Source organism: Dasypus novemcinctus, chromosome 11, assembly GCF_030445035.2.
Source record: "Dasypus novemcinctus isolate mDasNov1 chromosome 11, mDasNov1.1.hap2, whole genome shotgun sequence".
Classification (NCBI taxonomy): Eukaryota; Metazoa; Chordata; class Mammalia; order Cingulata; family Dasypodidae; genus Dasypus; species Dasypus novemcinctus.
The window spans coordinates 57,256,762-57,273,216 of NC_080683.1; the positions used below are offsets into that span (position 1 = coordinate 57,256,762).

Below are 16,455 nucleotides of genomic sequence, written 5' to 3' on the forward strand. Positions count from 1 at the left end.
TTTAGGCTCTGTGAAATGAAACAAATGAAAGCCATCATAAGTTATTTTACCAAATGGAAGAACATGCACAAATTTGAGATTGAAGAATGCTTTTATAAAGAAACTAGTCAGTCAGCAAGTTCAAGTTATGGGTATAAACTGAAGATATTTTGAGTTTAGCCCCAAGGGAACCAAGACAGGTTTGATCATAAATAACTACCTAAAGGAGATGAATTTTGAGTAGTGTTTTGACAGTGGAGTACATTGCATTCAAAAGAAAAAGAATAAAACACCATGGGGAAGTGGATTTGGCTCAATGGATAGAGTATCCGCCTACCACATGGGAGGTCCAGGGTTCAAACCCAGGGCCTCCTAGCCAATGTGGTGAGCTGGCCCACACACAGTGCTGACGCATGCAAGGAGTGTTGTGCCACACGGGGGTTCCTTGCGCCGGGGAGCCCCACGTGCAAGGAGTGCACACCTCAAGGAGAGCTGCCCATGCGAAAAAAGTGCAGCCTGCCCAGGAGTGGTGCCACACACACGGAGAGCTGACACAGCAAGATGACGCGATGAAAAGAGACACAGATTCCCGGTGCCGCTGACAAGAATACAAGCGGAAACAGAAGAACACACAGCTCATAGACACAGAGAGCAGACAACTGGGGGGTGGGGGAGAAATAAATAAAAAACAAAAACAAAACAAAAAGAACACCATGAACAGCTTTCCAGGTACAGCTCAGATTGTTACTAGGTATGTATTGTCCCAGGCATTTTGCAGGTCCTATGTAAGGAAAATGTAAGCTATGTGTAGTAAAGATCAATTCCATTCATTTTACCAGAGCAAAATGTCTGAGTTTTGAATTAGGTTGGTTCACACTGAATAATATTGTGGTCTAGCACATCAGAAGAAAATAAGAAAGAGACAGTGAAAAATGAAGAGAGATTGGTAACATGAAACTCTTACCCTGAAATTATCTGATATATCTAATGATTGAAGAATCATAGTAAACCAGATAAAAGCCAAGTACAAGGAATAAATAATACAGAGAACCAATGCTGACCTCAATTTGGAAATATTTAGGATGACCCTTGTTTAAGGACTCTTCTCTATAATTGCCTGAGACTTTCCATTTATCCTTGCTGTACATTTCTCCTCGAGACCTACTCCATAATCCTCTCTAGCTTTCTTGTCTGGAATTGGAGCCATGGATGTATTTTTCAGGAAAGTAGTTGTCCACTTTGAAAATGACTCAGTTTAGGAGATCTTTATTTGACTCATTTATTAAAGAATTTCATTTGACTCAGTTATTAAAGAATTTCTTCTTTCTCCTTAAAAATCTAGTTTATTTTATCCACTAGCAGAACTATCTGGTTTACTATCATCAAACTATTGTGACTAGCTTGCTGTTAATAACCTCAAATGTTTACAGCCTATTGTGTGCTTCTCAGGTTCATAATGTATTACTAAAACAATTGACTTTTGTGATATTAGTATACAGCCTACATCTTATGACATTTCCTAGTTAAAAGAATTTTAGATTGGAAATAAGCACAGAAGCTGAAAACTTTTGAAACAGTAACTTCCCATATCAAATCTAGAATTTACATGAAAGATTCAAGTATAGCAAAGAACATTGATCAGGGAAGAGAAAGTATCCTTTATTTTCACCTTAATCCAAATGTAGTAGGTGATATTTTAAAATGGAACCATGCTGCCTTTTTTTTTTTAATTGTCTTTTTTTATAGCATGCTGCCTTTTGTAAGTGAGTTGCTTTAAATTATTTTTCCCCCATGAGTGAGGAGATGTGTATATGTATATGTATAATATGATGACTGAAGAACCTGTTTGTCAATTAAGGGTCAGAAAGCAACAGATAATTCTGTTGCTATTTCTGTACCCTGACTAATATTTTAATATAATTGCTATTGCCTTTAATATGGGGCCTTTTTAAATAATTTTTTTATTAGAAAAGTTGTAAGTTTACAGAAAAATCATGCAGAAAATAGAGTTCCTGTATACCTGCCCTACTATTAATACTTAGCATTAGTGTGGTATTGTTAAAATTGGTAAAAGAATATTATAATTGTACAATTAACTATAGTCCATAGTTCAAATTAGGGTTCACGGTTTTATACAGTCCTGTTTTTAGAGTTTTTTTCCCTTTTACTCGTATTCAGATATACAGCTCAGTGGTGTCAGTCACATTCACAATGTTGTTCTACCGTCACCACCATATATTACCAAAACCTTTCCTAATATGGGGACTTAGACTAACCTAACATTTTAATTTAGTTGTGGTTGCCTTTAATATGGGGACTTTGATCTCCAGATAAAGGCAGTTTTAAAGATGTGCCACCACGCGGGGTGTCCCCCGCGTAGGGGAGACCCATGCGCAAGGAGTGCACCCCGTAAGGGGAGCTGCCCAGCGTGAAAAAAGTGCAGTCTGCCCAGGGTGACACCACACACAGGGAGACCTGATGCAGCAAGATGATGCAACAAAAAGAGACACAGATTGCCAGTGCTGCTGACAAGAATAAAGTGGACACAGAAGAACACACAGTGAATGGAGAGACAACTGGGGGTGGGTGGGTGGGGAAGGGGAGAGAAATAAAAAATAAATAAATCTTTAAAAATAAAAAACAAAAAAACAGATCCTAAAAACAATAAGAGAAAAATGAGGGAATATTAAAAAAAAAAAATGTGCCACCAAATAACCCAGTAAATTAGCCTTTGGATGCAAAATTATAAAGAAGTTTAAAAAAAGTGCCACAATTTTGAGTTCTTTCTATACTTACCAACACACAGTAAAACATTCACTTAATTCAGACTTTTTACTGGGCATGTGATTTTGCAGGCACGCTGCTTGCCCTTGAAATGAATAGATCTTGAAGGAGTAGAGAGTACACCCCTCACCTCTCTCCAGTCCTAGCCTGTGCATTCATGTTTCTTTACTGCCTAAAACAAGCATTCAGAATTACAAGAAAAGAAGAAATTTTATGGATAATAGAAACTTCACTGTGCTTTGTTCTCTCCTTAAACTCTCCCTTCTGCTCGGCAGGTATAAAATTGTTATTTGCATGGTAACTATAAGATATAACTTCTCTAAGCCTCAGTTTCCAATAGGAAAAAAAAAAAAAGTGTATCCTCAGTGCTTTAAAACTATACTTAGTGCAAGAAGGAGACCCAGATTGAAGGCAGTATGTTCTTTCTGTTCTCTCTCCCACTGAAGACTTGGCTTTGGAAGACTTTTCCCTAAAGTGCTTGGAAATGTAGGTGATAACATCATTTGTATGTTAATTACCTTCATTTTCTCAAGTCTCATTTTTCTTTAATCCATTCCAATCAGACTTTTGTTCTCACTGCTCCACTGAGATGTCTCTTGTCATTGTCATGCACAACCTCCATCTTACCCAAGCCAGTTGTCAGTTATTTGTCCTCAAGAACATCATGTGACCCAATTAATCATTGTCCAGAAATATTTTCTTTGCTGAGCTATTCCTTCTTACTCTACTTGGGTGGTTCACCCTCCTTCTAGAGCTTCATATATTGGGAATACACTAGGTTTCAACACTGTATCTGCCCACCCACTTCCTAAGAAATCAAGTTTAGTTCTTTTCTCTCTTCACACCCACTTCCAGGGAAATCCAGTCCAGGCCCAAGGTTTAAATTACCATCTATACATAGATGGCTTCTACATTTTTCCCCAGCTCTGATCTCTACCTTGAGCTCTATCTGCCTATTTAACATCTACAATTGACAGTCTAATCTGGCTAAAATTTTAAAATGTCAAACAGAACTCTTGAAGACTTAGCTCTTTTCCTAGTCTTTCATAGCCCTAGAAAAATTATTTATGGGATTGCTTAGGCCAAATACTATGAGTCATCCTTGATTCCTCTCTTTTGTCTCAGCCCACATCCAGTCTATCTAGTCTTATTGAATTGCCTTCAAAATACATCCATTCTAACCACTTCTTATCACCTCCCTAACATCCACTGTAGCCCAAGTCACCATCATGTGTTTCCTGGACAACCGTAACTGGTCTCATTGTTTCCACTCAACTTTCAAAATGTATTCTCTACACCTCTGCCAGGGTGACCTTTAAAAATGGCTGTCAAATCTCATCACTTCCTTGCTCCCTTAATGAAAATGGCTTTTCATCCTATTGAAAGAAAATCGTTCCCCATGACCTATAATATATTCTGACACCTGCCCCTGCCTACCTGTCCTACCACTCTTGCCCTTGCTCAGGCTTTAATGTTCCTCAAGCATTTCAAGTCCACCCCTCACTTGTTCAGATCTCTGCTCACATGTCGTCAGGTAAGCCTTCTCTTATAACTTGATTTGAAATAGCAGTCCTTTCTCCCTGTTTTATTTTTCTTCATAGCATTTACTTTACTGGAAATAAATGAGTTTGTTAACTTGGTTATTGTCTGTCGTACCCCCTGGGCAGTGACTCTTCTGTTTGTTGACTGCTGCATCCCTATGTCTAAAACAGTGGATCATCATATTGTAGGTACTTCACAAATGTTTGCATGAGTAAATGAAAACTATAGCTGACTACAATTTGTTTCTTATACTCACTTAAGGGCATTTAGGGTTATGGTTGAATAGAGTTCTTTCATTAAGGATATAACTTCATAACATTGACATCCATAACACTCTTGCTTGAAAACCACAAATCAAATGATCATTCATACAGTTTCAGTGAGAAGGGAAGTCAGTGTCTCTTGTGCATTTTACAGAAACTGATACATTTATGTGTCCATATGTAGGTATGTATATGTGCACATAAAAAACATACCTTAAAAATGTATTTTTATGTACTAAATTCTTTATATATTCTTAGTTTTATGTATTAGATTCTTCCTATAATTTTAGAGTAAATTAGAAAAAGACCTAAGTTACTTTTATAATTGTGAATGCTTCCTTTTAGCATTCATAATTTACATATTCTAATCAGTATCTAATAGAAGACATAAGAGACCTTTGGAAAATTACTTATTGCTTCTGCTTTTATTGTTTATTTTCTATAAATGGCGAGAATGTAGACTGATCCCACATTTTTGAAGTGCATATGGCTTTGTTGAACAATCTATAGGCAAATCATGGCATTGGGAGACATAGTTAAGGCAAAGCAGAAAATTTCTCTCTTAGCTGATAAGTTTTAAAATCACTTGGAAAACTGCAATAATTATATGAAAATATTTAGACCTTTTAAATTATCTATATCTCTGTTAACTTCATTAATTCATTAGAAAGTCTTCAATATGTATAGTTCTTTTATGGTCATTTTAATTTATTATATGTTAATAAAATTGTTGAGCAATAACTATAGTTAAAATATGTTTCATCCTCACATACTGATGCTTTCTATTTTAACCTTTGTGAAATTTAGAAATATTTTTTCTATCTTATATTTTCCTAGCACCATCATCTCATACTTATTTTCAATTTCTCCTTTACTTAAAATTACCTGTGCTAACAAAGCCAAAAGCATGACACTTCAATGTAAATAATAGTATTATCTAGACTGAAGTAGTCAGTACCATCTACTTTATGCTCTTTTTCCTCATTGGTTCCCTTCTGTTCGTGCTATCTTTTTTCACTTGTAATTGACAGATGAAAACTTTCTTAAACTTTTTCTTAAAAATTTTAGTACTTATAATTATATATATATTTTTATTATGGGAGGCTTTTATAGGTAAAATACTGAAATTATCTCAGTGGTAGTAGTATTACATAGCAAGAAGCCTGTGGGAACTCCCCAACAGGGAGACAGTAAACGAGTATAAGCTGATTTCCTTATGTACTAAGTATCCTTGAAGAGATCCTTTCTAACAAATGCTAGAGTAGAACTATTAAGTCGCTCTAAGAATCTCAGGAATCCTACATTTGAACCTTTCTTTCTGTATTCTCACCCTGGATCCCACAAAGGCCTAGGAGAGGGAATAAAGAGATCATTTGACTTTTCATCTTTTCTTGTGGATGGGTCTTTGTCCTTTGACCCTTTGTTCAGGCTAGTACTGAATTAGCTCTTCCAAAATAACTTCAGGGTGATATCCTTAGCAAGAATCTGGTCCAGGTAGAACGAGATGACCTGAAATGGTGCCCCTAGGCTTTTGTGTACAACAATACATTCTAATCTTATGTATGTATTAAGCCACTGTGGTAGCAGGTGGAAAGATTTAGTTACTGGAAGCTTCTGGGGGAGATGGGTGGGAGGCGAGAAGGGAAGAAAGGAAACTGGATGAAACTCTCACTAAAATGATTATTTAGGATTACATTTGAATTTCAGTTTTCCACTAATTATTGATTATTATGTTTTGGGCCTTCACGTCTTTTAAGATCTGGAGGTAAGTCTTCCTGTACCTATTTAACTATTTTTAGGTTAGAAAAAAAGAGAGAGAGAGAAAATTAGGATAAGACAGGGTTGATTTTCCTATGTGTCTGTAAATAATAGACCATTCTCATTAGTCTATTAATGCTTTCAGAGCTTCTATAATAAGTTCTTTCAAACCAAATGGTATTATTTTGCTCCTCAAACAAATAGTTTTTCCAGAGTTGGACATATTAATGTCAAATTTTTACAGTGTTTATAGAAATACCTGATTCCTTACATTTATTTATATTTTAATACCCCATACTTGGCATCCTCAATTTTTCACGTATTTTTTCAGTTAATCAAAACTTATACCCTTAAGCATAATAATATTTTGTTTTTATTTTTATCATTTTGATAGTTAAAATGTTCTATAAGTCATATATGTATATAATATATGCAAACATATAGACATGAGAATATATATTTTACCTTTTTTACAGAGAAATTTTTAAAAAATTATTTAATATTGCTAATATTATTAAATTTTAATGCCGAGTTTTAGACTTTTCCATTCCAATAGAAAATACTTTAGAATATAAATTTGTTGACTATCAAATATTTCTCACATACATAATTTAGTTAACTATTAACATAAGGTTAAAGACATAATTACAAAATATGAATTTGAGAGGAAATTAGGTTTTATTTCTGAGAGTGTAAGGATTTTAACACTATGATAACAGACATGGAGGAAATAACACTTTATAAGTTTCATTTTTAAAAGTATAGAAATATTTACAGGTTTTAGAAAACATATTAGGAAATAAAATGAAAAAAATTAACACTATAAAATTTTCAGAATATTGATGACTTTTAAAAATGTATAGGCATTGTAGTGAAATTCATGCCCCCTAAAGAACAAGTGCTGAGGGTCTGCTTTCACTTCGTGATCTAGTATTATGCCTTATTTATTCATTAATAAGAGTAAATGAATCACTTTCTAGCTTTGTACTACAGAAAGTGCCAGTTAATTTCTAAGGAAGATGTTACTCATGATACGAAGCTTTTCTGCATGATGCTGCCACCAAGTACTCATCTTCAGGTACCAATTGGGCAACATGTTTACCTCAAGCTAACTATTGCAGGTAAGGTAAATAGAGGCTTTGGGAAAACATTTTCTTCTTTTATAAGTAGTTCAAAATCAGTACTGATCTCTTTAGGAAACAGCCATTTAAGTTACCAAAGCATGTTTCTCAGCTGCTAGACTTAATGATGGCCAGACTCTAAGTATGTAGATGTAGTGTACCAATATTTTGGAACTATAGCTGTGTCATGTATGAAACAAAGAAGTTGCCACTGGTCAGAGAAATGGTTCTATCAGCATTGTAAATGTATTGCCAACAGATTCTTAAAGGAAAGAGGTGAGGGAGTGCACGAAAACAACCACGAGAAACACATTCTAGCATCTCTTAGTAGCCATGTATTACTGTGTCATTTATGAATTTATACAATTAAAAAATGAGATGATTATATGTGATTTCCTTATTTGATCTATCAGTATAAAAAGCTCCATAAATATATTCCTTATTGTGTGAATTCTCATTCCCTTATTTTCATCCTAAAATTAACTCACTCACTTTTTAAAAATATCCTTCTTAGTGATGTCCAGTATTTTCTTGGCTTTTTGAAATTCAAAAATTAACATTTGTATGTCAGTAGTAGTGTTTTCAGTAACCAATCTAACAGGTTACCACTCAGGATTTGGTAGAAATGTGATATATAACAGTGGCACTGTAAGTTTTTTTCTTTATCACCACTAATGCCAGGTCACCTTCCCCAATAAATAAAATAAATTTTCAATGTATTTTAATTTACAAATGGATTACTTTTGTATTTGTTAAGAAACCATGTATTAAATTTTGGTCTTTCAAGTGTGTGGTAACTATTCTGTCTTAGGAATTTGGCTACCCAAGATATAACATGAATACGTATTTATTTTTTCCTATTTTAAAATATTACATTCCTAGCAGTAGTTGGATTAACATTTTCATTTAGTTACCTAAAATAATACATAATATATTAAAACATTAAAGCAATTTAAATTATATAAAGTAAAATTTCTCCCCATCTTTCCCCTAAATGATTGACTGGCCACCAGTAACCATTGTTAAGCTTGGCATATAATTAAAATTACATTAATATCTTCTTACATCTCTGCAGTGAACTTTTGATACCATTTCTTGTGACCCATTACAAAGTTTATATGCTAATGGAATAGATGGTTATCTGAATATATCTACCTTATTATTATCCATAGTTGCTTATGCCACACTTAATAAAAACAGACTGTTCGTACTATGGGTAAAGTATTGCTTTGTTAAAATTATTTCAGCACATATAGGCTAGGGTATATATATATATACACACTATATACATATAGAATATAATTAGAATTATATACACATTAGATATGTAGTTTTAAAAATGTACTGATAGTGTTATCAAATTAGTATATCTCATCTTCATGCAGACCTTTAGATTTTTAGAATTGAATTTCTTTACTGTGACTTTTTCTAGGTACAGAAATAGTGAAACCATATACACCTGCATCTGATTCCTTACTCTCAGATGTCCAGGAAACACTTCTTTCCAACAATAAATACATCTACTTTTTGATCAAAATATATCCTGCTGGACTCTTCACACCAGAGCTTGATCATCTTCAAATTGGTAAGTATGTTTGTATCTGTGTATGTGTGGTTGGTTTTTTGTTTGTTTATTTTACTTCATTTGTACTCTAGATTGGATAATGTATACTGCCCTATAGTTCTCTCCATCTGGGTATCTTTCAAATACTTAAACTCAATTTGTCCACAGCCAAAGTCCTCCTCTCTTTGTTCCACTTACTTATCCTTATTCCTGTATTATCCATCTTTATTATTCTGGCATCACTGTTCATCATTGACCCATTCTGTAAACTTGGATCATTCTTGAATCTTCCCCCTTTCTTTTCTTTAATTTTTAAAAATTTTTATTTATTTATTCTTCCCCGCCTTGTTGTTTGTGCTTGCTCTCTGCTCTCTGTGCCTGTTCGTTGTGTGCTCTCTGTGCCTATTCGTCTTCTTTTTAGGAGGTATGAGGTACCAAACCCAGGACCTCCCATGTGGGAGGGAGGTGCCTAATCGCTTGAACCACATCTGCTCTGCTCCCTGCTTGTTGTGTCTCTTTATTGCATCATCTTGTTGAGTCATTTTATTGCACCAGCTCACTGCATTGGCTTGTCTTCTTTTTTTTTTTGAGATTTATTTATTTAATCCCCCCCCCCCCCGGTTGTCTGTTCTCTGTGTCTATTTGCTGCGTCTTGTTTCTTTGTCTGCTTCTGTTGTCATCAGCGGCACGGGAAGTGTGGGCAGCGCCATTCCTGGGCAGGCTGCACTTTCTTTCACGCTGGGCGGCTCTCCTTACGGGGCGCACTCCTTGTGCGTGGGGCTCCCCTACACGGGGGACACCCGTGCGTTGCACGGCACTCCTTGCACGCATCAGCACTGCACATGGGCCAGATCCACACGGGTCAAGGAGGCCCGGGGTTTGAACCGCGGACCTCCCATGTGGTAGATGGACGCCCTAACCACTGGGCCAAGTCCGTTTCCCCAGGCTTGTCTTCTTTATGAGTCACCAGAAACCAAACCCAGGCCCTCTCATGTGGTGGCGGGTGCTCAAGTGCTTCAGCCACATCCACTTCACCCCCTTTCTTCTTCCCAACCCAGCTGGCCACTAAGTTCTGTTGAGTCTACCTCCCAGTGACTTTTTAACCTCTCCTTATCTATTCAGCCACCCTCTTAAATCAAACCTTCATTATTTCTCTCTTGGCCTCTGTAGTAGTCAGCCAAAGGGGTGCTGATGCAAAATACCAGAAATTGGTTAGTTTTTATAAAGGGTTTTATTTGGGGTAGGAGCTTACAGACACCAGGCCATAAAGCATAAGTTACTTCCCTCACCAAAGTCTGTTTTCACATACTGCAGCAAAATGACTGCCGACATCTGCAAGGGTTCAGGCTTCCTGGGTTCCTCTCTTCCAGTGTCTTGCTTCTCTCTGGGTTCAGGGTTTCCTCTATGAGCTTACTTCCCAGGGTTCCACCTTAAGGCTTCAGCACCAAACTCCAACATCAAAACTCTAACATCAAAACCCTCCAGGGGAAGCGGACTTGGCCCAGTGGTTAGGGTGTCCGTCCACCACATGGGAGGTCTGCGGTTCAAACCCTGGGCCTCCTTGACCCATGTGGAGGTGGCCCATGCGCAGTGCTGATGCGCTGAAGGAGTGCCGTGCCATGCAGGGGTGTCCCCCACGCAGGGGTGTCCCCCACACAGGGGTGTCCCCCACGTAGGGGAGCCCCACGTGCAAGGAGTGCGCCCCATAAGGAGAGCCGCTCAGCGTGAAAGAAAGTGTGGCCTGCCCAGGAATGGAACCACACACATGGAGAGCTGACACAGCAAGATGACGCAACAAAAAGAAACACAGATTCCTATGCTGCTGACAACAACAGAAGCAGACAAAGAAGACAACACAGCAAATAGACACAGAGAACAGACAACCAGGGTAGGGGGAGGGGGGAAGGGGAGAGAAATAAATAAATAAAAATCTTTTAAAAAAATCAAAACCAAAAAAAAAAAACCTCCACTCTGTCCTTTGCCACCAAAGGGTAGGGACTCAATGCCCTAATGACATGGCCCAATCAAAGCCCTAATCATAACTTAATCATGCCCAGGTACAGACCAGATTACAAACATAATCCAATATTTATTTTTGGAATTCATTACCATATCAAACTGCTACAGCCTCTAACTTGTCTCTCTCAATGGCCTCTAATTGGTATTTCTGTCTTATCTGTGTATTTCAGTCCCACCTCCAAACTGCCCTGAGAATAAATTATCTTGTTGCCCTGCATTTTGAGCTCTTCAATGGTTCTTTAAGACCCTACATTGATTTAAGTCTTTTGCATGATCTACAAAGACTCTTATGATCTCTCCAACTTCATCTCTTGATATGCGAAAGTCCCAAACAAAATATGACTTCTTTTATAAAACCTCCATCCTCTTCTGAATTCCACAATAATTAATACTTTATCATACTTCTATTAAAAGAATAAATATATTTATTTGCAAGACTGAATTTTAGGGAAGAGGATGTCTTACTTAATCTTTAGCACCTAGCAAGACAGGTGACACATAATAAGGTCTCAATAATTGCTCTATGAAAGAATGAAAGAACCGTCTTGAAATCTATTAAAATTTGGAAACCCCTTTTCATGCTTCTCTTTATTTTTTTCATGTCTTCAACTTTTTGGACCTTTGCCTAGGTGCACAAGTCCTCTTCCCCTTTCTGAGGCAGCATTAGCAGTACATCAGTGTAACAGTGAAGTAAATTACTCAAATTTGGAAATAGGGAAATTTATGCTGCTTTCTGAAAGTTAAACTTAGAAATCAATATACAATGGGTGTGAGTAATCATCTTGAATTAGTTTAAACAAAAGAATTATGTGTAAATGTGAACCTAAAGAATTTTGGAATATCCACAAATCTAGAGAAGGTAGCTATCATCTTGTGAAAGATGGTATGACACATGATTATAATGTTGTTAGTGGAAACTTAGCAATGATATAACCTATTTATAGAGATTTTGTGAACAGACTAATGTGGAGTGTTAGCCTAGAGCATGGGAAAGGAAAACCCAACACCCAACAAATAAGGTCAGTGTTTTTTCACTTCGATCCAGGAGATAATAGACATGGCACAAATACTTGTGTCACTTAGAGAATTTGCATGGAAATGAAGACTCACGAAACCTCATCATGGCCTAAATGAACTACCTCATAAAATTCATTTTATAACATTGGAACGACTGAACTGCAGTCAAAAGTTACTAAGCCTGTGAGGCTTCTTCAGTAAACAACCACTGGCTTTTTCCTGATCACATTCTGATCTGATGATCCTTTTCAAACTATAACAAGGAACTTCTGTTACCTTCTAGAATGTAATTAATTGATTACTGTGAGATTCTTACTGTCCTGCTATGGATAAAAAAAGGAAAAATTGTGGGAATCCAAGCATTTAAAAATTAACCAGAGCATTTGAAATTGTTTTAAAAATATGATCAGCTTAATTTTTCATTTTAAAAATTACATGGGAATTTCTGAATCTAATCCTAAAAGCAGCTTTTTTATATGAGAGGCAGTTGGTGGATATACCAACTGCATTGCAGAAAATGGGCACTGATTTCTCAATTAGGTAGAGGAAAGTAGACTACTTTTTTATCTTGCTTTGTTTTTATAGGAATTAAATTCAGAATAGCCCCTCTTGTTTTAAACAGTGGGTCTTTGCCAAAACTTATTAACATAAGGCTTTAGAATATATTTGTTTTAATTTTCTCTCCTAATCTTATTATTGTGGTTAATAATCAATGTCAGTAGAAAATATCTATTCTTTACCCTGTTATTGTGCAAGATAGGTATACATGGACTTTGCTTTCGAGGTACTTAGAATTTAAATTAGCAATCAATCTATTGTTGATGATTTATGGATAAGTATACTTTGCAGTAGTTTGTAAATTATTAATAGAAATTCCAGATGGCTTGGGAAATGAGTATTATAAAACCTCGTTATTTATTTGATTATAGTGATATAATCTAGAATACTTGGGGGTTGAATGATTACCCCTAAACTCCATCATGCCTTTAAGACTGGTAGGTAGTGATTTAGTTTCCTAGGCTGCTCAAGCAGATACCCTGCAATGAATGGTTCACCGTAAACAATGGAAATTTACTAGCTCACAATTTTGAGGCCAGAAGTCCAAGCCAAGGCATCATCAGAGTAATGCTTTCATCCCAAAGACTGGCAAAGACTGGCATTCTGGGGTTGGCTGCTGGTGATTCTTGACCGTTGGTGATCCTTGGGCCTTAGTTTGTTACATGGCATGGCACATGGTGGCATCTCCTGGTCTTTCCCTTCTTTTTTTGGTTCCTTTGGTGTTCAGCTTCTGGCTGCCCCCTCTGTGGCTTTCTCTGTCTGCTTCACCCACTTATAAAGGATCCCAGACATAGGACTAAGACCCATCCTCATTGGGCTGGGCCATACCTTAACTGAGGTAACCCCATCAAGTGTTCCTACTGACATTGGGTTCACACCCACAGGAATGGATTAGATTTAAGAACATACTTTTCTGGGGTACATACAGCTCCAAACCACCATAGATAGTCTCTAAGTTAAGCATGTATCCTGGTCTTCATCAGTGTTCTAAATTCAACTGTGTTTAGCCTTCTCGTTTCCCTGCTCTTCTTTTTTCTCCTGATTTAGTTCATATTTCATTGTTTAGGAGATTTTGTTTACATCAGCAGTCCTGAGGGCAGTTTTAGAAAATCCCAGTTCCAAGAATTGGACGATCTCTTTTTGTTGGCAGCTGGAACAGGCTTCACACCAATGGTTAAAATACTGAATTATGCTTTGACTAATATTCCCAGTCTCAGGTATGTAATTTTATCTCTAATTAATACCTTTGTGAGGGTTTTAGTTTAGTATAAGGCATTCTGAATTGATTAAATATGCAGAGGACCTCAGTAGATATGTTCTCATATTCTTCTTCCCTCATTTATCATTTCTTACTCTGTCTCCAGTCCTAGCTGTTTGATTTAGTTCTTTTATTTCATTTCAGTTTGATACTTTGATTACTGGCTTAGCACACGCACACAAATTCACCGTAGTTCACCTTTTGACTTTCCCTTTGTGTGTATTTTAAATGTAATTGAAATAGTTCTGAGTTTTTGTGGGTTTTTTTTCCTTTTAAGGAAAGTGAAGCTGATGTTCTTCAATAAAACAGAAGATGATATAATTTGGAGAAGCCAATTGGAGAAATTAGCATTTAAAGATAAAAGGTACTAAATTGGTATTAGCTCAGTATTTAAATATTCATACCTATGTAGTCTAGGCCTTATTTCCTCTGGTCAGGGCTGTGAAATGACTGGGAAACTTCTTTAAAGAAACAATAAACTAATAATTTTCTAAATGTTCATAATGTTAATCCACCCCCCCCCCCAATACCCAATACAGTCTGCTAAGAACAAGGTGATATATGCATTAATAAAATTTATGCAGGCTTTATGATCATGCCATGTTATTTACTGAGTTGAGTTTCATTGAAAAGGTAATTCAAGATTTTTGCATTATAACAGAGAGCAGATCAAATAAATTTGGTAGGTATGGATTAAACAAAATTAAATGTGTCTCTACTGCAGTATTTCTTAGAGCCTTTAATATGCTAATGTCCATTGTGACCTTCATAGTGATGGATTTCCTACGCATTGTTTAGCAAGATTCTCTTCCTTTTTCATTTGATTGTTTGCACTGATGCTTATTAATAGCCAGCCCTGTCACTAGTGGTCCTTGGTATATACTTTGAAAAATGCTGGTATAGGCAATAGGAAAAATTTTCTTCAAGTCATGATGACCTCAGTGGTAGAATGAGGCAACAAGGATAACAAAGAGAAAATTTATTTCATTGAAAAAAGAGCACTGGCACAGGTCAACTGAAATAAGTAAATAGGCATACATGTGGTTGTTTTCTATATTAACAGTTTGAGCTCCTGTTTTCCTAAAACAAACATCTAAAAGAATCTAAACAGACACAGCTAGATGTTTAAAGTATTCCTGGCAGTTTTTCACAATGGCATTCTTTAAGATAGTTCCCTTATAAAAGAAAAATCCATTTTACCATTATTTTCATGAATAGACATTACACTTTTACTCTGTAGGAGTCAAACTTGATTTATGAATTAACTAGTAAAAAGGAATGCAGCAACAGCCTCTAAACTTAAAGTGTCTTTTAACAAAGTCAGCTACATGTTTTGTTTTGTTTTGGTCTACATAATTTGGGTTGGTGACTTGTATAGGCGAGGGTATTGAAGATGAGGAAAGGCCCTTTTTTGTCACTTCTTGACTGGCTTTAACAGCACTCACCAGCTTGCTAAGAAGTGACAGTGTTCAGAGCCTGCCCTTTGCCCCCCCTAACCTCTGTGTCTTTCTCAACACCTGGCTCTCCTTCACTGAGGCCCCCTGTTGGTGCTGGCTGCTAGCATTGTCCCATGTGCCATCCAAGGGGTCCCTGGAGATTAATCATCAGACCCTCGCTGGAAACCAGAAAGGCCATGCTTGTGTACATGACTTTGGGACATTTACAGGAATTTTACCATGTTCTGAGGCAGAAATAGGAAAAACCTAACCTTAAAGGTCTACTGACATGTTTTGGTAGTGCTGTTCTGTCAAAACATAATTGTCAAGCCCTATATATAAAAGGAAAGTGAAAGTTCACTTTTCATATCTGTATTTTAGTTAGTGGTTAAGGCTATTTTATATATTAAATCACCTCTTCTCACTTCTTGACTCCCCTATGTTGCTCCTAGTTTTAGTAATAAAGTTTCTGATGAGAAAGTATGTTGGCTTATTTTCACATATAGTCCAGGGAATGTAGCTTTTCATTTCCCCACATTGCTTAGCTCAATAGAATTGTTAAAAATAGGTTCTTGGTGAATTTTTTTTAAAGGATATTTCTCTATTTCAAACCAGTTTTCCTGTCATTGAGTATAAAATAAAATTTGAACAGAAAAAAATGTAGCTCACTTGAACTTTACCTAAATATTTTATTACACTTGACTGTTAACTCAGCAGTTGGTATTGAATTCACAGTGTACCAAATATAGCAAAATCTGATACATTTATTTGTCTTAATAAAAATGAGAGAAAATAGAAGGCATATAAATATGTTCAGTAGTGGATCTAGCTTACTGCTATGTTAAACTGAAACCCAAATTAAATATCTCTTAAGTAGGTAAGTAGTGTTTTGAGGCTATGACTTGGTATTATACATTGACCCATCCCTCTCCCACCCTCAGTAGACTACACTGGCTCTGTGAGTTCCCTTTTACACAACTAATTTGGAAGTACAGGGCACTTTTAACAATGAGGTTGACTTTTGGACGGCATTTTGTAATAAATATAACAGTATTTTCCTTCCTTTTCAAAGTCATTTTTGGGAGCAAATATCTTATTTTAGTAAAGCTAGTAGTACTTCCTTTTATAGAAATAGTAGCATTTGATTTTTTCCCTG

General features: G+C 36.3%; 1 protein-coding gene across 7 annotated transcripts in view; it reads left to right on the forward strand.

Moving 5' to 3' along the window:
- The window catches only part of LOC101437731 (cytochrome b5 reductase 4), an 83,098-nt gene that overhangs the window by 52,349 nt on the left and 14,294 nt on the right, over positions 1-16,455 (forward strand). For all 7 annotated transcript variants that reach the window (XR_011650090.1, XR_011650091.1, XM_058307099.2 and 4 more), the window contains 4 exons: positions 7,307-7,447; positions 8,880-9,032; positions 13,672-13,822; positions 14,141-14,227. Coding sequence is in view for 5 of the 7 variants with exons in the window: in XM_058307099.2 (XP_058163082.1) it covers positions 7,307-7,447; positions 8,880-9,032; positions 13,672-13,822; positions 14,141-14,227 (532 nt within the window). In the remaining 2 variants the exon portion in view is untranslated. The remainder of the gene's footprint in view (positions 1-7,306; positions 7,448-8,879; positions 9,033-13,671; positions 13,823-14,140; positions 14,228-16,455) is intronic.